This window comes from Macaca fascicularis, chromosome 15 (assembly GCF_037993035.2).
Source record: "Macaca fascicularis isolate 582-1 chromosome 15, T2T-MFA8v1.1".
In the NCBI taxonomy this organism is placed as follows: Eukaryota; Metazoa; Chordata; class Mammalia; order Primates; family Cercopithecidae; genus Macaca; species Macaca fascicularis.
Window position 1 is genome coordinate 40,647,908 of NC_088389.1, and position 24,875 is coordinate 40,672,782.

A 24,875-nucleotide genomic window follows, 5' to 3' on the forward strand; every position below is an offset into this window, starting at 1 on the left:
ACTGCATTACAAATTACCCCAGAGTGCAGAGGCTTAACACAACAATTATTTATAATCATAGTTTACATGTCAGTGGGTTGGTTGGGGGTCTATTGATCAGGGTTGGGCTCATCAATGGGCCTGCAAGTCAGCTGGGATTCATTTCTAGGCTGGGCTTGGCTGAGGCCCCTTTCCTGGGAAATCTCTATTGCACATATTTCTCATCCTCCTTCTGGGATGGGTAGACTGGCCCAGGCATTTGCACCTGATGATTGCAGAAGCATAAAATAGTAAGCAGTGACACACAAGGCTCAAAACTGGCCCACAATGGATTTTACCTCATTCTATTGGTCAAAATAAGTCACATGGTCAAGCTCTGATTTAAAGGGTGAGGGAATAGACTGTATCTCTTTAGTAAGAGGAACCACAAAATCACAGGGCAGAGGTTGCAGATAGGGGAGAGGTGAAGAATCGGGGTCATAACGTAATCTACTGCATTCCATTTTTCAATTGACTTGGGAGTACCTTGCCTAGGCTACTGCATGAAGTCAAAACCAACCAAGTATTTTGCACTGTACAAGAACTTTCTGTTCCTTTTTACCCATCTCCAACAATTTTGCCCCAAAGGTCACACTTAAATTTGTACCTTCATTTCAATCAACAGTTTCTTTTAGTTATAATATTCTAGAAAACTCCCCTCATTCAGTGACTTTTCTTGCTATGGCACTTGTTAATTGTGATTATGATTGAAAATGATGACAATGATGATAATAATGTTTGTTTATGAGAGAAAATGTGGAGTAGTGTCTGTAACCAGGAGCTCTGGAGTGGGACAACATGAGATTAAATCCTGGCCCCATCACTAGCTATGTGACTCTGGATAAGGAATTGTCTTTCTGAGCTTTAGCTTCTTCATATATAAAATGAAGATACTTAAAGTTCCCAGCTCTTGAAGTTGTTGAGAGAGCTAATCGAGATGGTGGTTCCACGGTATTTAGCATACTACTTGGTATATTGCAGATACTTAATAAATGGTATTATTATTATTATTATTATTATTATTATTGTTGTTGTTGTTGTTGGTCCATAGGCCAAATTGTATACTAAATGCTGCAGGTACATTATCACATTTAAGTTGCATAGTGATTTGAAAATAGATCCCTATCAATGTTTGTCTACCGAAGCTAAAAGTTTATTTCTTTATAGTGGCAGTCCTCATTAGAATTTGCTCGTATATGGAAGTAGGTAAAATGTTCCAACTTTTTCTTTCAAGCTGAAAGGTGCTAGTTGTGGAGATAGCCATGCATTTCTTCTGGAGTGTCATCCTTTGAGTCCTGCAAAAGTTGCCTTTTCTTATAGTCCATCTGTCCTAGCCACCTGCTCTTTCAAAAGATAGACACAAACAAACAAAACAACAAACAAACAAAATATTTTGGGTGATATTAAAGCACATGTTGGATGAATTTTGCTCCCCAGTGGCTAGTGCCCAGGGCAAGGGAAGTTGGACTTAATTCTTGGCTCTGTTGATGCCTTCCATTATTTAAGAATTTCAGCAATATGCTTCTGGTTCCTAGAGCTTCTGCTGTTGGAAAATGGAAGGCAACTGCCACAAGCTTCCTTGACAACACCTTTGGAGTGAGTAGGTAGGGTAGGCAGGAGAGTGTGACAGTAATGCTTAACAATCAGGAAAAGCTCTCCGAAAAGAGACATATAGTAACTTTTATCAAGGTTCAGACAGAGTCCCTGGTGTTCGTTGAGACCACACTGTCAGATCGGTCGTCATGGATCCAGGTTTTTGATTCACAGATGGTAACGACACTTAGACTCAGCATGCTGATAGCCTCTCCATAAGAGTAGAAAGTGACAGAGGTGTCATTTGGCAATCAGAAAATGACCAAACAATACCTTTCCCCAGAGATTTTTTATTTTATCCCATGGGCCAGCTTTTACTAACTCATTTTCTTCAAAAGGATGCAAATGCCTCCCATCTGTCTGGAATTTGCTCTTAACCTGAGATAATGGGATTCATCAGTGACAGAGAGATCTTTCTGCTCTTTTCTATCCATTACCACTTCTCTGATTATTGTGGTGCCCTCGCATGCAATTCAAGGATAATCAGAATTTGCACATTGACTGCATTATGAATCTCCAGGTCTCAAGCTTTCCTGTACCACCGAGTGGCACCTAAAAGCCGAGTCCTGTTTGTTTACCACTGAATTCCCTTCCTATAGCACAATACCTGACACGAAATAAGTATTAGATAAATTCTTGTTGAACTTACAAGTACATTAGTCTCCTAGATCTTGAGTCTCTCTCTCTAGAGCTCTTTAATCATTCATTTATTCATTCGTTCATTTGTTCAATAAATATGCATTAGGATTGTGCCTTGGAACTTTGCATGAGTTAAAAAAAAGAATCAGATGGTCTCTAGTTTCAAGAAATTCAGAGTATAGGATTGAAGTTAAGACTTTGCACCAGTCATTTGTTACCACAATAATGCTGTGTGATAAAAATCACCTTGAAACAGTGGATTAAAGTGGCAATCCTTTATTCTCATTCAAACATCTGAAAGTGGGCGGGGGGAATCTGATGATTTATGCTGTCTTGGCTAGGCTTGTCTTCAAACTTCAGGTTAGGTCCAGGTCTGCTCTTATGTCTGTCACCCTACTTGGACCAGCAAGCAAGGCAGAGCGTGTTCCTCTCACGGCAATGCAAAAACACAAAGAGGAAGCCCCAGTATGCAAGCCTCGGTTCGCATCATGACTGCCAGTATCTCACCAGCCGATTCATGTCCCATGGCCAAGATCAACATCAGTGGGCTCTGGGGAAGTGATAGGAGAGACAGTGAACATTTTCTGTAAGCTTCATGAGTGCAGGGACCATTTTCAGTCTTGTTCATCATAGTTATCCTCATTACAACCTTGACTACAGTAGCATATGTGATAGAAATTATTAAATGTATTAAATAAGTTATGTGATGAATTATCACATATAAGGGGAAAAAACTATTACATATATAGGTTATGATGAGAATCAAAAATGCCCCTGAAGGATGGCTGCTCTATGTGCATGCAGAGTGCTGTTCAGAGGAAAACAATTTAGACTGAGGTAACAGGGAATTTGGAATGTGTACAGAGAATAGTAAGGACATTTATTTTGATGAGGGCATGGGTTCTAGGAATAAAAACAACAAGAAAGCGGATCAGAAAGGCTGTTTAAGAACTTGAATGCCATGCTAATGGGTTACATAAGACCTAAAGCAACAAAAAATTAATTAGAGAATAACAGGTGAGAATGAAAGCTAACAAAAAAAAAGTGCATAGTGCATTGGTGGCAGGGTAGGTGTTAGACAATATATTAGTTCCTAAGAATCTCCATAGATGTCAGAGAGAATGAACTACCAGTAGCCTGAGGTGATAAATACTAGACATTACACTTTTTTCAAGTATTATTTTTTCCCAGTGAATCTTAGTGGGCGTCGCAAACCTCAGGTTTAATGCCTTGACTGCAGTATATCTCTTCCTGTGCAGTTTCCTCCTGCTTTGCTCCTGTCACCTTGAGCAGAAACTCCTCCTGCCTTCGGAGCAGAGGGTCTCTCCCCACCTGCTGGCCAGCTGCTGGGAGACAAGTGATGCTATTTAGAGTCCAGGAGACTCAGTGCAGAGCAGAAGGGAGTACTCTTTTCCTGTTTCTACAGTCTTCTTCATCTCTAACCCATCTCCAATTTAAAATGCTACAAACTTTCACAAGAGTGTATAGACATATGGTTTGACATAGGTCATTGTTTTTAAGTTACAGTATCAATGAAGCAATTAAGAAGTGCATGCATTTGTTCATTTACTCAGCAAATACTCATTGAGCACCTCCTATGTGTCAGGGACTATCCTAACAGCTGGGTACCACAACAATGAACGAGACAGGTAAAATACCTTTCTTCTTAAAGCTTTTATTTTGGTGAGAGGTGTCTATCCACCAATCAATCAGTGAATCAGCTGTGATGGAGGAAATGTCAGTGTGGAAATTATGGTGAATGAGTGAGTTATTTGGAGAAAAGAGCCACGAGAGTCCCCTTTCAGGGGATGGCATCTGGAATGATCCAACAAGAAGCAATAAGTGAGCACCCCCTGTTTGCCAGACATACAACCTGAGACACATGATTTAATCTCTCTTTGCCTTATTTTTTAATTGGTATGAAGGGGGATGATCATGAACTCCTTCACAGAGTTCACATGAGGATTAACTAGGTTGTTATTTGCAAAGTGCTTAGAACAGTTAACTGGCACATGGAGTAACTCCACTCTCAAAGTGGAGACAGATGAGTAGATACATTAATTGTAGCATGAGCTATGTTCTGCTCCAGGTAAGTGCAAAGTGCTAAGAGCAAAGAGAGGAAGAGTACCTAACCCAGTCTAGGGCATCAGAGAAGTCTTACTAGCGGAAATAATGTTAAAACAGAAAGGAAAGTAACATGTGTATTGAATACATAATTCTTGGGGCTAGGCAATTTCTCTTGTTATTTATTTTTTGAACAACTTTGTGAGCTAGATATGATTATTTCCATTTTACAGATAAAGAACTAAGCCACTGATTAAAGATTTTATTCATGATACTGCAGCAGAGTCACTATTCTAAGCCAAGCCACCTTATAGCAAATCTGCAGCAACTTTTATTTTGCTACTGTGGCTTTTGACCAAGATGATTGAAGCTGTTGATAATAGTGAATATTTATTGATTATTAATATAGGTGAGACACTGTGCTTCATGCTTTTAATCTACTAGCTCATTGAATCCTCATCGAACTGCATGAGGTAGGCACTCTTGTTCTCAGATTAAGAAACCAAAGTTCAGAGAAGTTAAGTACTTTTCCTAAGGTCACACAGCAAATGTCAGAGTCTGAATTTGAACTTAGACAATCAATCCGATGCCAGAACTTATGAGCTTATCCTCCATCTGTGCTCCATGCTCACTCTACCATGAAAAGATGATAGAAGTAAGAGTTGTAATACTTGATTCAGGACTCGATTCTGCCAATTATTATCTGCTGTACCTCAAGTAAATTACATCTTTGAATGTTCTCTTTGTGATTTGTTAATTGATGCTAAAATTTCCTGTTCTGTTGGCTTCACAAGGTTTTGTGGAAATCAAATGTCATGATGATGAATGTAGAAGCACTCCATGTAAATGGAAGTTATTGTTAATTATTGTTTCTCATTGTTGTTGCTTCTAAAACCCAGGCAGAGAATAGTAGAGGCAGCTGACAAGACAGTCATTCCTTGAAAGGGAGAAAAAGATAGATGCCTTCAGAGACTTGGAGAATTTTCATAAAGTTTGCTCCATGTGGCTTCCCCAGAATATGGAATTTGAATCAATATATGGTACATTCAATAAAGAAGATATAAATCAGTACATTCTCTTGGTCAAGGTCAACCACAAGTAGAACCAGTTTTCAGTGGAAGTAATGAATTCTCTGCTGTTAGGGTGAGCAAGCTACAGGACCCCATGGTGGGAAAGGCTTTAATGTAAGTCAGCCTCCCGGGTGGGTTCATATCTGGACAGCTGTGATAGGCTCCATGTTAGACTCCTTGATCCTCTCTTGCACTACACCAGTCCATCCTCTACCTAGATCCAAAGTAACACTTAAAAAATATAGTTCTGATTATGTCATTCTCTTTCTTAAAATTGTCCATAGCTTTCCACTTAAATTAGAATTACATCCAAACTCCTTATCATGGCCTACATAAGCCTGAATAGCTTCAGCCAAACTAACTTTCTAAGACTCACTTCATTCTTTTCCAGTCTTCCCTCTCAACTCTGCAGACATACTGACTTCAAATGTTTGGTTCCTAGAACTTGCCACATTTTCTCTAACAGCCTTTTGTGCCTGTGGCTCCCTCTGCCTGGAATTCCCATAGGAATTCTCCTTTGCCATAACAATTCCTATTCATCCATCTTTGTTTCTAATAAATTGTGACTTTTTCAGAGATACATTACCTAGCCCCAAAATACAAATGAAGACCTCTCTCATTATTCTGTTTCATAGAACCATATACCTTTTCAGCATAGCACATTTAAAAACTTCTAATCACATATTTATTTTTGATATTTGTATCTGTCTATCTCTTGATTAGACTGTAAGCTTCATGAGTGCAGGGACCATTTTAAGTCTTGTTCATCATAGTTATCCATATGCTGGAAAATAGTATTCCCCAGTATTCCATGAAGAAGAGAGGATGAAGAAATGGGAGCGAGGGAAGGAGCGAGAAAAGAGAGGGAGCTCTTTTGAATTTAGATTTTTTTTTCTTTCTGTAGACCAGGGCCTTAGTTTAAAAAAAAAAAAATGCCCTAGATCTGGGAGGACAGAGGGACTTCCCAAAACTTTCCATAGATTTCTTTGAAAGCCTCTTAGAATTAGATGGAGTGAGGCTGAAGCTTCAGGAGTCACAGGGAACCTGCAGAGCCCCAGCTTTGCTGAGTCTGCAGATTATCATACAATAGTCATCAAATAGAGCTTGGTAACTGGGTCAGGAGTGGGGGATGGCCTCTGCCTCCTTGAGAAACGTCCAGGCATGCTCCTGGGAGCTAGGTTTATACAAAACTCTTAAGATAGTGGGAGAAACAATGAGAGCAGTCTTTAAAGTTGGAAGTCAGGGCAATGAGGCTTCTTGTGTGGTAAAAAGTACAGAGGACTTGAAATCAGGCATTCTCGTGTGTTCATTCCAGATCATCAACTACACTGGCACCTGCCCATGAGTATAGTAGAGAGGTAGTATCATTTCCATTTTATAGATGAAGAAGTGATACTTGAAGAGATAGCTAACTTGCCTAAGGCATTAAAGCTAGGGGGTGGGAGAACTGGGATTTGAACCTTGGCTTTCCTGGCTCTGAGTATTGCTAAAATATATTACATACAAATTAAAAACAACATGTATAGGACAGCATACATCAGCAAAGTTTAAAGATGCAGAATGTTACAAGATATCTGCTTTCTCCCTAGTATGTTCAAGGTCACAAATTTGTTACATGGCAAAGCTGAAATTCAAAGCCAGTGTTGTCTTATGCAAAAAAAAAAAAAAAAATGTACTTTTAGCATACATTCATTTATTTACTTCTTTATTCAACAATAATCATTGATGGCCTAATATATATAAGACAGTAGAGAACAAGAATGATAGAATTTCTGCCCTTCTGGAAACTATAGTTTAGGAGGGAAGACAAATATCAAATAACACTCTTCCAAAGTGGTTGTCACCATCCCTGTTATAAAGGATGCAACTCTTAACTCTTACACTTTACTGTCTCACTCAAAGAAGTGAGAAGGACTTTATTTGATATAAATTGCCAACATATTGCAGGCTGTACATTTTCTATGTATTCCCAATGCTTCACATGTAAAACAAGGATTAAAAATCCCAAATTCACAGGCTTGCAAACATTAAATAAGAAAAAAAATAGCTTGTGTTTAACACATAGTAGGCATTCAGTAAATGTTATGGAAGCAGTGAATCTAGGCTGATACCGCCTTCACCAGTTCAAAATATAGTAATAATGATAAAAATAGTGTGCTTCAGAAAGGAGAATGACCCAGTACTCTATAGAAGAGAATAAAGCTTACGTTTTTCATCAGTAATATACATTCAAATCCACCACGTTAGCAGTTCAGCTTGAATAAATACAGAGCAGATCCTGCAGACCTTTCATTTTGTTTTCTTTTTCTAACTAAAGCAGGTTCCCAGAGAGAAAAGATTCTAGAAAAGAATTAAAGTCAATGGGATCCAGGAAGAGTATCCTTAAAATACACCAGCATTAGGATCTGTATGAAGAAAAAGTCCAAAGAAACATCATTCATTATTATGTGTTAAAGTTGAAAGATGACAGTGTAACAGAGGCGAAAGGAAACTCGAATAGGTTAAATGATTAAGTAGGCAAAAAGGTACAGAGATTTGGGTGCAAGCAAATGAATCATGAAGATGAATTAAACTTGAGTGGATTTGAGAAAGAAAATGCAAAAGGATGAGTGAGGAAAGAGACTTTAGGAGTATTGTGAGGATTTTGACTGTACGAAGGATATGAAATGACTGCAGTAAATCACAACAAGAAGGGGTTGATTTAGAGGACCGGGGACAGAGAAAGTGGGAGGTAGTGAAAGGTATGAGCTGGAGAAAAAAGATAATAAATTTGAGAATTGTTAAGGGGAAAAGTCAGGGAAGTGCTGGGTTGAAGCAGAAATCAGTCAAACAGATGCAAGTGGAAATGAAGAACGACAACGGTGATTAAAATATTTTCATTTTTCACGAAAGAGAAGTTAGAGACAATGGTAAAAGTTTGCTCTAAATGAGACATAGTGGAAATGTTCGGAAAATGGAAATGAGAAGTGGAGAGATGAATGTAAAGAGACAGAGGTCACAGAAGGACCAAATAAATAGACATTAGGAGGTGGAAAGTAGCTACCTACTATGTGCCTGACAGCACTAGATACTTTTCTTTTCTTTTTTTTTCTTTTTTTCTTTTTTTGAGACGGAGTCTATCTCTGTCACCCAGGCTGCAGTGCAATGCAGTGGCCTGATCTTGGCTCAATGTAACCTCCTGGGTTCACACAATTCTCCTGCCTCAGCCTCCCAAGTACCTGAGATTACAGGCATGCTACCGTATCCAGCTATTTTTTTTTTCATATTTTTACTAGAGACGGGGTTTCACCATGTTGGCCAGGCTGTTCTCAAACTCCTGGCCTCAAGTAATCCACCCACCTCTGCCTCTCAATGTGCTGGGATTATAGGCATGAGTCACCATGCCTGGCCAGCACTAGCTACTTTCATTTATACCTGCTGGCTCATTCAGCCTTCCCATTACCTCCACTTATAGGTGAGGAAATTAAGTCTAAAAGAGGTTATGAGTCTCACTAAAAATCAGTGAACTAGTAAGTGGTAGAGAAAATAATTTGAACTTAACTCATCAGAAGAGCTTTCAGAGTCAAAGAATTAAATAGCAGTGATAGCCATATTTACAGCAATCTATTTTGGATCCTGCAACAATAAAAAGAAAAGTTTCAGGATTGACTTTAGTCTTATCATTGATGCTAAACTCGATGATGGTGCTGGGTTTGGCATAGGTCAAGATGTTGAGAGGTAGGCAGAACTCAGGTCAAGAGAGTATCTAGAGCAAGGTGGCTGAAGGGAATGAAGAGAAACGGGATCTGCTGAGTGATGAATGGAGTCAACGTGCTGCAGAGAGCAAAGCAGGATCAAAAGGACAATGTGAGTTACCGAGAGGACAGTGATTGAAATAGGAGAAAACAAATAGTGGAGATTCGTGGACAGGAAAAGAATTGATGGAAGATTGAGCTTAGATAGAGCAGAGATGGAGCAGAAGATGGCACTCTCTTTTCCTCAATTAGAGTTTATTTATGTTCTAGAGATCATCTGGAGGCTTAAGAAGAAAGACTGTTAAAAAACATTACTTGAATCATGGGAAGCTGAGAAAGGAGGATGGAAGGAAAGAAAGAAGGAAAGGAAAGGAAGAAGGGAAGGAAGAATTGACAGACAGAGGGGGCGGGGAGGTTTTTGTTTTAAAATTTAAATTCTCTGTGAAAGTGCAGCTAGTGTGAAAACAGTGCCTGTCTCAGTAAAAATTCAATAAATATGTGATGGTTCATTGGCAAAATACTTATTTTGCATCTCTACCCTATGTAGGTTACTGTACTAGCTGGTGTGCACACTGCGGTAAGCAAGACACAGTTGGTCTTTGATATTTGGGAGTTCCCAATCTAGTAAGGAACATACGCATCAAGAAAATGCTCTAATAAATGGACAATTATTAAAATATGGAATGAGTGCAATTAAAATGGCTATAAGGAAATATGAAAGGATGTAACAGAGAGTACAGCAAGAGGCTAACTTAGCCTGGGTGGGTGGTTATGTTAGGGAAAGTGTTTTGATTAGCAAAACTTAGAGACTAGTAAAAGATAGCTAGTGAAGACTGAGGAAAGTCTCTCCAGACAGAAGAAAGAGTCCATTTGAAGATGCTGGGGCAACAAGAGCTTGAAGTATTTCAGGAAGAGAAAAGAGATCAATATGGTTGGAATCAAGTGGTGGTGGTGGTGGTGGGGATTATGGGACATGAGGCTGGAGTGGAAAACAGTGGGTGAGATCCATAAGATGATTGGATTTACTTATGACATTCAAGAGAGCCTCATATGTGCCAGACAGTTTCATACACATGATCTCATTTAATTCCCACAATGATCTTGAGAAGTGGGTACTACTTTCCCCATTTCACAAATGAGAAAACAAAAGACCTAGTAGGAACTATAAAGTGACTTGACTCCATAGAGAAATAGCAAAGATGATTTCTAAACCAAAATCAACCAGCCTCTTGGGCCTCTGGCTTTTTCAACTACATTAGGCTGCCTCAGTCAGGTGGCCTGAATAAAAGGGATTTTTAAAACAGAGTAGAGTATGGCAAAGGGGGAAGGAGGATAGAAAAAATATTTCAAAACTACCTAGAAAGGCAAATATGAAAGATGAAAGAAGAGGAAGCATTTGCTAGAAAGACTGGAAAGGAGTTAGAACGAAAAAGAAATTTATATCAGTGGAGTCAAAGATGGGAGTACAGGGAACCCTAAAAGAGAAAAAATTAAATCAATAATGAAATATAACTGAACAAAGAGGGGAAAGGAGAAGGGGTGAGAGGGGCTGAGAGGGAGAAAAGTAGTGGTCATAGGACAGGGGATTCAAGTATGAGTAGGGAAGTTATAGCATACTGGGAATAAGGTGCATGCAAAGGGCTGAGGCCAGGAGGAGCATTCTGTGACAGAGCAAAGATTTGGGAGCCAAGTATTCCTATGTTTCACCACTTGATAACTTCATGACCAAAATCAAGTTTCTCAGCTTCCCTGAGCCTCAGATTTCATATCTATTAAATAAGGATAAAAAACCTTGCTCCAAATGTTGCTGAGATTATACGTCAAAGCAGTAGTTATAATTTATTGAGCACCTACTATGTGTTAAATACTTTACATAATTACTTCTAAAGCCTCACAGCCACCACAAGGCAACTGTTGTTATCATCATTCATTGATATGTTACAAAAAGTTCTGGATCACAGAGCATGTGTTCAGAAACATAAGTCATTTCCTGTGGACATTCCAGATTTGACAGTCTATGAAATAAAGTTGGTACTCCTTGCCTGCCTTTTCTGTGTTGTCTTCAGTTACTCCCTTTCACCCTCACTGAGCTTAATTTCCCATAATACACCTTGCTTTCTCTGCCCTCCCTTTGTTTCCATAGTCCGTGTTCTCAGCCAGGTGTTTCAGTTGCAAGCAACAGAAACCAATCCTGAATAATTTAAGCAGAAAGAGAATTCAGAATCCAGTTAAGTGATTATTAGATTCCTTAGAATACCCAGAAAGGCATGGGATCTGGGTTTAAACTGCATGAAGTCAAGAGCACTACTCCAAATCATAGCACAGAACTGGATTGGTGAAGATATTGTTTCAGCCGCAGCCAAGCATAAATAGGGCACTTCACACTGTTGACATAGACGTCACTGGGCTCCAAATAGTGCTGTTAGAACCTTTTGGCTAGCAGAGACACCTGGATGTAATTGCCCCAACTATTGCCCTTTTGGCTGCCAATGGATTCTGCCTGATTCTGGCTTATCTTCCAGCATCTGGGGTGGGTGAATCTAATTGGTGAAGCCCGGGTCATGTGCCCAAGCCCTAGCTGCAGTGGAGACTGAGAAAGTATCCAGAAATGTTCTTCATGGGAGGTGGGCTGTGCTTTAAAAGATAAAACATCCTCTGATGTAGGAAAGGGATTTATTCGTTTACTAAGCAGTTGCAAAGAATGCCAAATGCCAACTTTAACCTACAATGCCCACTCCCTTGCTACTAATCTTTATGGTTCAACTCCAAGCCACCGCCTCTGGGAAGCTTTCTTTGATTTCTCCAAGTACCTCATCTTAGTGAAACACATGTCTGCCTGCCTGCCTGTTACCTGAGATATTTATGTGCCTGTTTCATTCCAGCATCCCACCCCCTCACCCCAATCATTATAAGCTTTGCAAAGGCAGGAGTTGTGTTTATCCATCCCTGCATCTCCATATAGCACCTGGTAGGCACCCTGAATATTTGGGGATGAATGAATGAATGAATGAAAATGTTGGTCTCGTTTGACAGGCCTTTGTACCAGAGGTCCATGAAGGACTTGTACAGACTCTGCCTTACATAAGGGAGCCCTTTTTTCCTGGTTGCTCTTCTATAAATGGACTATGTCAGCATATTTGAAGAAAGGGGCATAGAGAATCAGAAAGCCCCATTGCGATGGATAGTGGCGGATTGTAAGTACACAAAGGAGAGACTGAGGGAGGCAGGGTGACATTATTTTGGAGGAGTAAATGAACTCAGGCAGGCATCAGAGAGGCAGGAGACCGTTTAGAATCAGAGTACTTGAAAGGCCAGATTCCACCCCCACCTCCACACACCCTCTGGGTTTACAGATTAGTAAACTGAGACGGGAGAAGTATACCTTACAAACCATGCAAGGAAGTAGATCCAACTGTATTCATGCCGATTTACCTGTTACAGCATCTTTGATGGGTGGGGTTTTCCAAGGTCACTGAGGATAGTGTACTTTAAGGGAAATAGTCAAGGCTTGAAGTCTATTGTTCAAATTTCAGCTCTTCAGCTCATTAGCTATATGACCTTGGAAAATCCCTTCACCTCCCTGACCACCTGATCTCAGTTTCCTCATATGGAAAATGGGAATCAAAATATCCATCTTGTTGGATTGTGGTCATGTAGAAAAGCTAACATATGTACATGTCTAGCAGTTGGAGAATGCTTTAAAAACACTATTATTAAGTCCAAGGTCACAGAACAGCTTTTGCTTTTTTCCTTATTTTCAGTGCTCTGCCTTTATCCAACATCATTAAAAAAATGTGATGAGAGAGGAGAAAAGCAATTTATATGAAGGGTTAAAGATAGAAAGGGGGAAGAGACAGAAGAGGGAAGAGCTAAGAGAAAAGTGAATGCAGAGAGAGAGCACAAAAGGTGCCGATGGGTAAGCTAGACAGAGATGAGAAATGGCTCACAAATTATAGGGAAGAAGCATTTATAAGATTAAAGTCAAGATGAGGAGGAAGGAAATGAATGGAGAGATGAAACAGAAAACAGAGACAGGGAAGATAAAGAAAAGCAGGGGAGGGGGGAAGGGGGTGCACGGGCACTTGACCCCTGCAGAGGTGTCCGCTCCCTGGAAGGCCTCAGGTGTGTGGGTCAGAGACAGAGTCAGCCCAAGACCAAAGGGTGCTGTGTCTGAGGACCTAGCTCAACTTGAGTCTAGAAAGACTGCTGGTGAAGAATTGGTGAGCACTCCAGTTCTCTAGGACTTGGGCAGAGGATCTAAAAGCCCCGGGAGCCAAGGACAGACAGAATAGTAGGTCTCTACCTCACACCCTTTTCAGGAATTTCACACAGAGAGCAGAAGCAGCCAAGAAGCTGGGAGCAGGGATCCAAAATAAAAGAGCGTGAGTGGGCTGACTTACAGGGCGGCAGCTAGGGGGCCAGAACAGCCCGGCTTCAGTCAGTTGGGGGTCGGCGTTAGACGGTGGAGTTCGACGCCCTTCTGGCCATTAGCAATTAGTGCTAGCACCAAGGCCTGGAAGGAAGGGAGAGGAAGGGTGAGGGCAGTGGGGGAATGAATGCGGGAGTTGTGGCCAAGTGGGTGGGAAGGGGGCCCTGAGGCCACAGGAAGTTATTTCAGAGACTAGAAAAGGGTAGGAGATTGGAGACAGGACTTGTTCTTGGGCCTAAGGGGAGACAAAGTTAAGTCTTGGCCATCCCGGGGGCTCCCTATCCCCAAGAAGGCGGAGCCTTGAGCAAGGCTGGGCCAAGGCGCGCCCGCAGGTGCAGCCTCTGGGTTGAGCCGAAGGTGGGGTGAAGCCGGGAGAGCTGGGTTGAGTCAGGGGGCTTTGGGGGGACCTGAGGGGGCCCTAAGTATTATGAATTTGGGGAGTTTAGGGAGGGGCGTTGTGGCTAAATAATGCTGTGAAGGCGGGATTGGGGGATCCTGGGAAAGGGGAGGGAGCCACTGGGACTTGCACGAGGCCGGGCGGAGCCTCCGAAACGCTCGGGGTCTGCGGGGGGAGCCGGAGACCGGGGACGGGCGGCAGGGCCCGGGGAGGCGGCGCGGGGGGGCGGTCCAGGGCCGATCGGGAGGCGGAGCCCGGAGCTGGGGGCTGCTGGCGAGCGGCTCTCTCCGCTCCTTAGCTCGGGCGTCCTGGTTCGCTTCGGCGTCCGCCGTCTCCGCCGCTGCCTCCTCTTTCTCCTTCGCCACCACCGCCGCCACCCGCAGCACCGCAGCCCCTCCCGCCATGGCCGCCGCCGGCGCCCGGCTCAGCCCCGGCCCCGGCTCGGGGCTCCGGGGGCGGCCGAGACTCCGCTTCCACCCCGGGCCGCCGCCACTGCCGCCGCTGCTGCTGCTGTTCCTGCTCCTGCTGCCGCCGCCGCCGCTGCTGGCCGGCGCCACCGCCGCTGCCTCGCGGGAGCCCGACAGCCCGTGCCGGCTGAAGACGGTCACGGTGTCCACACTGCCCGCCCTGCGGGAGAGCGACATCGGCTGGAGCGGCGCCCGCGCCGGGGCCGGGTCTGGGACCGGGGCCGGAGCCGCCGCCGCCGCGTCGCCGGGCTCTCCTGGCTCTGCCGGCACCGCCGCGGAGTCGCGCCTCCTGCTCTTTGTGCGTAACGAGCTGCCGGGGCGCATCGCGGTGCAGGACGATCTGGACAACACCGAGCTGCCCTTCTTCACCCTGGGTAAGGCTAGGCGCCGGCACGCGCTGGATCCCAAGGAACCCCGAGCCCCTGCTTGAGGCCGGGCGGGTGGGGGCGCCCTGGGGATCCCCGCCCGGGGCTGCCCCAAGTGGGGTTGGCAGAGGGTAGAGGAGGGGCCCGGAGGTCGCACAGGTGGTTGGAAAGGAGCGTGGGGGAGGAGGTCCTGGAGAGCGCGCGGCGGGAGCCTAGGGGCGTGCCAACCCTCCCGCGGTGGGAACCTGCCCCTCTGCCTCTCAGTCCGGACCTTGAGCTCTGCCTGATCCACCCCGGACGCCGGAGACCCCATTCGCTGAAGGTGCTCTGGCTAGGGGCCGGGGCATCCCAGATCCTAAGCCAGTTTCGGGTCGAGCCGCCCACTTCTCCTCCCGGCAAGGCCACTGGCCACCTGCCGTCACCGCCCCCTCGCTCTCGCCTCGGAGTTGCGGGTTCTGCCCTTCCACATGGATTTTTCGAGAGTCGGAAAGGAGTAGCTCCATGTGGAATCGCTCAACCCGCAAAAGCGTGGCTTCCGCATGGGCTGAGTGACCTTGGACAAGTCGCTTCCCTTTTCTGGGCCTCAGTTTTGGCCATCTGTGAAATGGGGCTGGAGAGACTTGAGTGGTTTCTGTGAACTGGGATTCCGAGTCCGAGGTCTCCACGTTTAGAGCCTCCCTCTACCAGCGTTATCGCCTTCCCTTTCTACCCACCTCCAGGCAGAGAGCAGGTTTGTCCTTGCAGCTCACTCCCTGGGTTAATAATAATAACTTAAAGGCAAGAAAAGGGAGAGGAGAGGAGACGGGTGTGGGTGGGGGGGCTCCAACGGAAAAGTTAATCAGAAAAGTTCGCCAGCAGCTTGCTGCCTGCTGGTTCCCTGCGCGAATCCCGGAGGAGTCGGCCCTTCAGTGGAGCTGTGGGAAGCGCGGCTGATTTCCCACCCGGGTAATTGATAGCTTAATTATCTCGGAGAGCGTTTACAAAAATGTTGTTCCCCTTAGCTCTTCCGCGCTCGCTGCCTGCTCGCTCTCCCCTCCCCTCTTGGGGGCGCGGGGCCTTATTGGTTGTCGGAGTCTGGCCAACAACAGCGCCCGTGAGGCACCAGGGGCTCGCCCAGACCCCGAGCTCTTCTTCCCCGGGTCTGTGCCTCGGCGGGATCCGCGTCGGGCACTGCAGGGTGACGGGCCTTCCAGGTGAGAACCTTTACGATCCCTGAACTTCCGAGGTTAACTCCTTGCTCGCCTGAAAAGACCCACAGAATAATCAGCGGACTAGGCTCCGCTCTCCTGGTAGCCCTGATACTGTTAAAAGTATTTTTGTGACCCACTCCCCATCCTTTCATGCTACCACCTCTGGGGATTTGAGCGAGTGCCAGTGGTTCACCTGCTGAGCTTGAACCTAGGGGTTCGGGCCCCTGGACCCGCCCTCGCAGGCTGTAACCTGAGCATGCCGAGCGTTCCGGGAGGGTCCCCGGGGACTCCCCGCGGCGGCGCGTCTGGGGTGCGACGCACCAAACACACAGACACACACACGCATACACGCGAGCGGACACACACAGACCAGTAACTCTTCCCACGTGAACCCGTGGGGCTGCCCAGGTCCGAGAAAGGGAAGGAGGGTGGAGGTGGTGTTCCTCAGAGAGCCGCCGGACAAACCTCAGGCTCACCGCTGGCTCTTGCCACCTCCCTTTGGGGAAGGGTCTTTCTGGAGACACAGAAGGTATCCCTTCACTACCACTTCCAATCCTGCCCTTCTCCCTTCATCCTTTAGATCTCTCTACTCCGGGGTACTCTGAGAGATGAGGGGTAGAAATCCTCCCGCTCCCCAAACGGCCATTCAAGTGAAGGGATGAGACGATCCTTGGGTATGGCCTGACTTGGCAGTGAGGACCACAGAGCATTTCAAGTCTTCGAGGATATGGAGGACCTGATCCAGCCACCTATATAGGTGCCCCGGGATTCCTGGAACTGACAATCTTTGCCATTTTTAACTTTGGCTTTCGAACAGGATGGGTGCCTGTGAGCCTGGGACAAGCTGAGTGAGGAGCTGAGTGAGGAACTAGAAGTCTTGATTCCCCCAGGACCCATGTGTTGCTTGAGAGTCTCCTGGCAACAACCTGCACATGGAGCCTTCCCCCTCCTCTGATGCTCGGCCCCTGAGTCTGGCAGCTTGGGACCCTCTGCTCCTTGGAGACCACAGGGCTGGCCTCCTTGGCAGCGCTGAGCCCTTTGGATGCTTGCGGGGGATTGGGTTCTTGCCTCCTCCTTTTCCCCCTAGCGCCCTGGGTTGGCAGCTTTAGGCGCTCCCAACGGGGATTTGGCTAGCGAGGTAGTCACCAGATGGCTGGGTATAGCAGGAGCTGTGTAGGGAGACGTGGGATTTTTATTTGTGTTGGTCTTCGACTGTTTGTGTGTAAACACGGAGTGCACAATGAGCTCTGGGAGGGCCTAGCTGGCCGGAAATGAGAGTTGGTGGCGGCTGGGGGTTGGGGAGTGGGAGGGGTGAGGTGGGGGTGGTGGGAGGGGTGGGGGTGGTGGGAGGGGTGGGGGTGGTGGGAGGGGTGGGGGTGGTGGGAGGGGTGGGGTTGGGGCTGATACTATGAGTCGTTTATGGCCATCTCTTTCTAGTGTCCCAAGGCAGCCCCATCCCATCCCCAGACTTTTAAACATCCTGCCTACCGTTTGTCTCTGGCGAGTTGGGCAGCTTTCACTATCAGCTTGTCAGTTCAGGGGATTCGGACGTGGCCAGTGCCACAGCTGGGCCTGCAAAGTTGGTAAATGCCAAATTCTGCCAATAGTGGGGAGTGTGAAGCCACCACTAGGGGGTGATGGTGTCCACCAAAGCCCTCTGGTCACTTTGGGTCCTGGGACCAGAATTAGTGGGGGTAAACCATCCCTGGTATTAAAGGGGGACAAACAAAAGAGAGAATTCTGTTTACTCAAACTCAAGTGGGGGACCTCAAGGTAATTTTGCACATACTGTCTCCCATCTGCATGCACCAAGGGCACCTTCACACTTAACGCTGCCTCCCTCCATTCTGCCTCTTTTGTTTCAGTTAGCAACTATTATTGATAATGCCCATTCTGGAAGCAAGTCTCTCTATTTTTTTTTTTTTTTGCAGATCCTTTCCTTTTTTATTTCTAGTCTCCCTATGAAATTTCAGCCTACCTTAAGTAGATGAAAGTTTCCTTCAGATGTGAGCTTATCTCCAAAGTTTGTTTGCCTGGGACTCTTCTTTAGGATCTGATTATAAGTCAATGACATTGACAAAGTGAATCTCCCTGAAAGTGATCGAAGAATAGCAAATAGTTATTGAATCCTTAATGTGATGCTAAGAGCTTTCTTCCTGCCTTGTATTATTAATTCACATAACATGTATGGAGTGGGCTGTACTGTTACTCCCATTTGTCAGATGAAGTAATTTTAGAGAGGTCAAACACCTAATCCAAAGTCATACCGGGAATAAATGGCAGACCTGGAACTGGAATCCTGGTCTGCCAGACACCTACATTCTTGTAGGTTGCTAAACTGTCATTCTGAACCAAATATGAAGTTTATGCAGGTTATGGTGCTGAATAGAGAGGGATAACAATCATCAGGATTGTTAGACAAGAACTTTTCTCCAAAGGAACTTGAGCTACCTTGGTGAACTGACCTATGTAAGTTTGAAAGTGAAACATGAATTAAATGACATCCAATGACCCTTCCAGCTCAAAGTTTTGTGACTTTTGGATATCAAAGGGCATTTTATTCATTGGTGCCAATGAGTGATGGAGATGATACATTCTGTAGCATCAGGGAAGGAAGGCATTTCTGTAGACTTGAAGAAGATGGGGACACTTTCTGGACCAGAAAGAACCTGAACTAAGCCTTGGAGGATTTAATAGGCAAAATGAGGAAAAGTTGAATGCCAAAATGCAGCTTAGAAATTTAATGCTGGTTAGGATCTGGAAATCTCAGCTTGGCTCACTGTGACCTTGAATAAGTCATTTATCCCCTAGAGCTTCAATTCTTTCTGCTGCAATATGAGTGGGTAGATGAGCTCTAAAATAATCCTTTCGTGTAAAGATTCTATGAACTTGAAGTGCCCTGACCTACTCCGTGACTCTGATAGCTCCTCTTGCTTTGTACTGTCTGTTTTCCTTTACTGGTAACATGAGGGTGGTGGGAAGGACTGATAGAAAAGAAAGAATTTGAGCAGGAACAACTGCCAGCCCAGGGCTTCTAAGGTGAACCTGCATGTCACTCAGTCCTCACTTACCCCCAGGCGGCCCCCGGGGTCTGCTTGTGGATTTAGCTTTCATTCCCACAGGCAGGGAAATGTCATCCTTTTTTCTGTGCTTGATAGTGGTCAGGCAAGACTGTTTACCACCTGCTTTGACTCAGCAAAAGCAGGTAAAAGTAATAAAATTGAATAAGCACTCATTGTCAACATTTTTTAGTAATTTGCTTGCCATATCAACCTGACAGGAGAGGCGTGTGCTCTGTATTTGGGGGAGGGAGTGTGAAGAAAGAAAAGCTATTCATTAGTCTGTGTTTAAGTACACTTGCATGCATAGAGCTGGCGTGGTCCCAAAGGACCGTCCCAAAGGATGCTTTATGCAAGAAGCTTATGGCCTGGAAGGAGGAGGAAGATACGGTTTGAAATGCCAACTTGTTCAAGTCAGCAAGGGTTCCTTGAGGGAGTGAGGGGCCAGGAACCTGGCCAGAAGAATTGTTGGGAGAAGGGAGTTTAGCCACGGAGAGCTGGAGAAGCTTCCTTTAAATGTCAACAATGAGCTGAGTGTGGTGGCTACTTGGGAGGCTGAAGCAGGAGGATCACTTATACCCAGGAGTTTGAGGCTGCAGTGAGCTGTGCCCAGATCACTGCACTCCAGCCTGTGTGGCAGGGGGACACCTTGTCCATAAAGAAAAGTCTACACAAATGAGGAGTATGTTTTCTTTTGGAGGAGGGGAGGGTGTCCGATTCTAACGAATGTCTTGAAAAACCTGAGAGGATAGAGCTGAGCCCTACAGGAGGCTGTGTCCCCTGGAGCTGTCCAACAACCCAGTATGCTGACCCCTAATGGTAATACAATCCACCTTATAGGTGTTCAAGCACAGACTGGACCTCTATTTGGCAGGCATTTGAAGAAAGGACTGACACCCTTGCAGACATTTGAGTTGTATACCCTTATTGCTTTCTGCTTTGGTTTTAAAGGTGGGCAATGAGTGCTTACTCAATTTTGCTTTAACCTGCTTTTGCTGATCAAAGCAGGTGGTGATTTTTTTGGAGGGAGGAAGAAATGCTTACAAATAGTCATAAGCTGTGTCTTCTCTAGGGGTTTCTGACCACAGAATGTTCATTAGCATCAATTCCGCCGTTCTTTTATTATGTGTGAGAGAAAGATTCTGTGATGGAGAAGCAAGAAAATGTGATTTCTCAAAACAAAGATATGTTTAAAATAATGTATGCTATTTCTTCATTTGGTCACCAAGTCCCTTACTGCTAAATGAGATATTTGGGTAGCAGTCAAACTTCAAGTTCCCATCTTGGTGTGATGGTCTAGGTTTCTGGGACATTGTAAACAAGGGTCTTGGGCGAGGTGGTGTTTAGTGGCCTCTGATCTAATTCTTCTACTCTTTTCCACTTACTTCCCTCACTCCATACCCCACCCCACTTCTTTCCATCTCAAAGCTGATGAAATTTATTTAATGCTCAGAGCAGAGTGAAATATGTTGTCTCCCCTCAGAAAGTAGTATGTTACTGAGACAGCATAGGGCGGAGGGGAGAGTTCATTTCAGCCATTAGCAAGGCTTAGATTTGGTCAAGGTGGACAAGATTTGCTATTTCTTCAGGGGTCAGTGATACCAACCTAGGCAGCAGAGCTCTGCAAGCTTTGGTGTGACCCACGGCTTGATCATTTTCCTGAACTGGGCCCTCAGTCTGCAAAACGACTCTGTGATTTTAATTTATAGCAGGTGCAGCAGGAGGATTGACTAGGCCTTTGGCTGGCAAAGCCTCCTGCTTCTCACATCCTTGCTTTGTTATACACTAAACCTTGTTTGCCATAGGCCATTGTGAACGTGTGTGATGTGGGGAGAGGAGAACAGACTGACAGTGACCTCTTGAATGAAGTCTGGAAAACTGTCACTGCAACCGCCGACTTTGATGGGCTTCCACCATCACAGACTCGTAGGGCACTGAATTCAACCCCTCCATTTTATATGGTAACACTGAGGCCTAGACAAGGGGAGAAACCTACCCTACAGTCCAAATTTAAGCCCAGTTGTCTTGAATCCCACACTGCCTCTTTCTATCACATTGCTGGGCCTCTCACAGGAGGCATTGGGTTTAAACATATCACAGATTCTACAAGTTAGTTCAACATCATAAAGGGGGACACTCTTTTCTTCTCCCCTTGCCAAAAAAAAAAAAAAAAAAATCTACAAGGAAAAATCTCTTCAGGGAAATTGAATTGGTTTTCCTGCCTGAGTATCCAACTGATGGGCACCAATCTATCGTAAGCACCTGAGTTGATGGGTTTTGTTCTGGGTCAGAAGGAAGCCTCACTGCCTGTCACCCTAGGTGCTTTTGGGGGTGGGTGGAGGAAGTCTGCTGTTTTCCAGGAAAGGAAAAAAAGAGTAAGGGTTAACCTTGGGGTGGAGCAGCATTAGAAGAGGCTTCCTTTCCAGAGCTGATAGTCTTCCAAGTTCTCATACTGACCAGCTAGTGGCAACAAAAGATTAACTATAGTGAGAGAGAGAACTGGTTTTTCTTTCCTTGCAACAGAGCAGACAGCCTTTCTGCCCCAGAAAGAGGCAGGCAGCAGTGCTCAATGAGAGTTGTTCTATTTTCTAGCACTTGCTCTCTCTTTTCACTGGCTTTTCTCTACTGACTATAGCTCTTTCGGACAATAGCCCCCCAAAAGAACTCCCTCTTGAATGGAAAAGGAGTGGGTGGTGACTACACAATGCAAGATTCAAAACGGAAATATGTGTAGCTTTCTTACTAGCATACTAGAATATATAAGCATCCAAGTCTGTGAGTTGAAATTTGACAAGGATGTTGTAGGTTACAAACTATGAAGGGAAACTACTTCATCCCCAGTGCTGCAGTCACTGTCAAGCTCAGGCCTCAACACTTCTCTCTACTACAATTTCAACAGTCAATGCACTGGTCTGTCTACCTCTAGTCTTATCCCCTCTAATCCATCCTCTGTACTTGCAGACAAAGTGATTTTATTAAAAGCCCAAATCTGATAATGGCCATCCTCTTGTAGAGCACTTCACTGGTTCCCCATTGTTCTGAAGATGATGAATTTCCCCCTCCCTATCGTAGTAGTACAAGGTCCCTGATCATGCTCTGCCAGATTGTTCTCTACTAAGAACCCTTCCTTCTTATTTGGCACCTCTACCTCACCACCCACTGGGGAAATGCCTTCTTACCTTTCAAGACCGAATTGAGGTGTCAGCTTATTTTTGAAGCCTTTTCTGACCCTTCTGTACCAGAGTTGAACACTCTGAGCCTTGGTGCCCACTATCAATAAAGACTGCTATAATCATAGCCAGGCCCTTTGCATTACTGAGCACCAGTGATGTGAGAGGCACTGTTCTGTGTGCCTAGGATACATCAGAGAACAAAAGACAAAGATCTGTGCATTCAGAGAGCTTTTATCCCTCTGTGTTTGTGTGTGTGTGTGTGTGTGTGTGTGTTAGGGAGGGGACAATGACAACAGACATAATAAGTAAATTATGTAGTATGTGAGAAGATGAAAAATTCTACAGAAAAGGGAAAAATTAAGGGAAAAGAGAATCAAGAGTTCTGAGATAAGGAGATGGGTTTTAATATTAAATAGCATAGAATGAGAAGAGCTTATTGAGAATGTGAGATTGGAACAAAGGCTAAAGGAAGGGGAAGGAGTTAGCCAAGCAGATATCTAGGAAAAGCACATTCCAGGCAGAGAACAGCTCCTAGGTGGATAATCCAAGCTGATTATCTAGTTTAGGAGCACACCTGGACCTTTCAAGGGACAGCATGAAGGTCGGTGTGGCTGGAGTACAGTGAACAAGTGGTGGTAGAGGAGCCGGGGTGGCAGGACAGGATGTCAGAGAAGAAAGGAAGAGCCCAGTCACGTAGGGCCGTACAAACTACTGTCAGGATTTGTGCTTTGACTCTGAGTGAAATCAAGAGCTCTGCAGAATTTTAAGCAAAAGAGTGCCCAGGTCTGACTTATGTTTCAAAAGAATTCCCCACACTGCTCCAAACAGGACCAACGATGGGTGCAGGAAAGCCCGAAAGAGTCTCTACTGATGAAAAGTAAAGGTGGCTTGGAGCAGAGTGAGACCAGAATTTACACTGTGTGTTTCCTCATCTGTCTCACACTGTTTGCCTGTGTACCCTTTGATCAGCTAACGTACCTCCTTCATCTCTGGGGCTGTCGTGACTCACCCTTTACTTGGCACATTGTAGGTGTGCAGGCGATCTTAGAGAACTAGAACTCTGGGTTTGCTAAGTGTCATCCCAGAATCCACAGTAGACAAAACTTGAGATGGGCTGAAATTGCACTCCCCTGTTAAGGGTGAGCCTAAACACCATCCATCCCACAGAGCCTTCCCTCTTCTAAGCACCCGTAGCCATTGCTGCTACCTTACCTTCTCCTGTCTCCTGGTTATTTTGGGGTGATTGCAGGATAGCTAATGAGAACAATGTGATTAAAGGAAAGATCATAGTGTTTGGAGAAGACTCTGTCTTGAGCAGCTTGGAAAGCAGGTAAATGATTAGAACCTTTGCATTGTAGCAAACGGAGACAATACAAGTTTCAGGGAAATGATACACCATGGTTCTGGGATTATCGAATATCAGAAATGGAAAAATTTAGGACATTATCTAAATGAAACACTTCTATATAAAGATGGGGAAATCAAGCTCACCAAGCCTGTGGTAAAGCAGATGCCAGATCCCAGATCTACTGAACCCTATGTGTTTTCCTTCCATCTTAGGGAAGGGCAGCTGGGAAACTGGGGACAGGAGGCGTTGGAATTCCAGAGTTGTAATGTAACTGGACTTTATCATCTTAGCATAGGATAGGCTATGAAAACCGTGAGCATTTTATGTAACATGTACTATGCCCCAGGTGCCATGATGGTACATTTGTTATCTATTCTTTCCACAGTGCTGAAGGACAGATGTAGTTCATCCCATGTCATCGGGTGAGCTCTGAGGCTCAGAGGAGTGAAGGAACCTACCCAAGATCACACAGCTATTATACAGCTAAGCTCAGTCCAAACCTAGGTCTGCTTGGTTCTATAGTCTATGTTCTGTCTGCCTTGCATGCTGCATAGAACAAGAGATGCTCTCAACTTTTCATCTCTAGACTCTTACTTCTTATGTCATCCTCTTCTCATTACCAAGAAGTTGCAGGCATTTCTTATACAGGAACTTCAGGTGTGACAGCCTCACAGGCCCAAGGGACTGAGCACCTTGTTCTGTGCTGCCAGGAGCTGACTCAGCAGCTCCCCAGGCCCCTTTGCTTGCTCCTTGCTGCTTTGCTGAGACAGCATCAGGCTTTGTCTCATACTCTCCAGAGGCCTCTTGTTATTCCTGTACCCACTTGACAAGCAAACTCCTATGTTTCTGTACCTTCTTGGTTTCCTTCCTCTCTCCTTCCCTCCTTTCTTCCCCATCCTCTTTCCTTCTTCTTTTTTCTCTTTTCTTCTTTCTTTCCAACCTTTTTTTTTTTCATTATTATACTTTAAGTTCTAGGGTACATGTGCACAACGTGCAGGTTTGTTACATATGTATACATGTGCCATGTTGGTGTGCTGCACCCATTAACTTGTCATTTACATTAGGTATATCTCCTAATGCTATCCCTCCCCCCTCCCTCCTCCCCACAATAGGCCCTGGTGTGTGATGTTCCCCTTCCTGTGTCCAAGGGATCTCATTTTTCAATTCCCAAAGAGTTGTCACCTTATGCTCTGCCAAGTGTTTACTAGGGGACCAGTGATCTTGTCTTCTGAGAAATTTGTGTAAGCTCTATGTCCTTTTTTGGGAAATGATCAGGGTGTCTGGTGTCTGAGATGCAGCCGCTATCCTGCTAGGTGAACTTGCTTCTTA

General features: G+C 45.0%; 1 protein-coding gene across 10 annotated transcripts in view; it reads left to right on the top strand.

Annotated features, from left to right (window-relative positions):
* Window positions 1-14,223: 14,223 nt before the first annotated feature.
* ASTN2 (astrotactin 2) overlaps window positions 14,224-24,875 on the top strand; it is a 986,627-nt gene continuing 975,975 nt past the window's right edge. For 6 of the 10 annotated variants that reach the window (XM_045372567.2, XM_015436667.3, XM_015436666.3 and 3 more), the window contains exon 1: window positions 14,224-14,785. In XM_045372567.2, the coding sequence (XP_045228502.2) occupies window positions 14,347-14,785 (439 nt within the window). In that variant the 5' untranslated portion in view covers window positions 14,224-14,346. Of the gene's footprint in view, window positions 14,786-15,241; window positions 15,970-24,875 lie in introns of those variants that run through there. The other 4 variants (XM_045372570.3, XM_074016701.1, XM_074016702.1 and 1 more) reach the window with 1 other exon arrangement.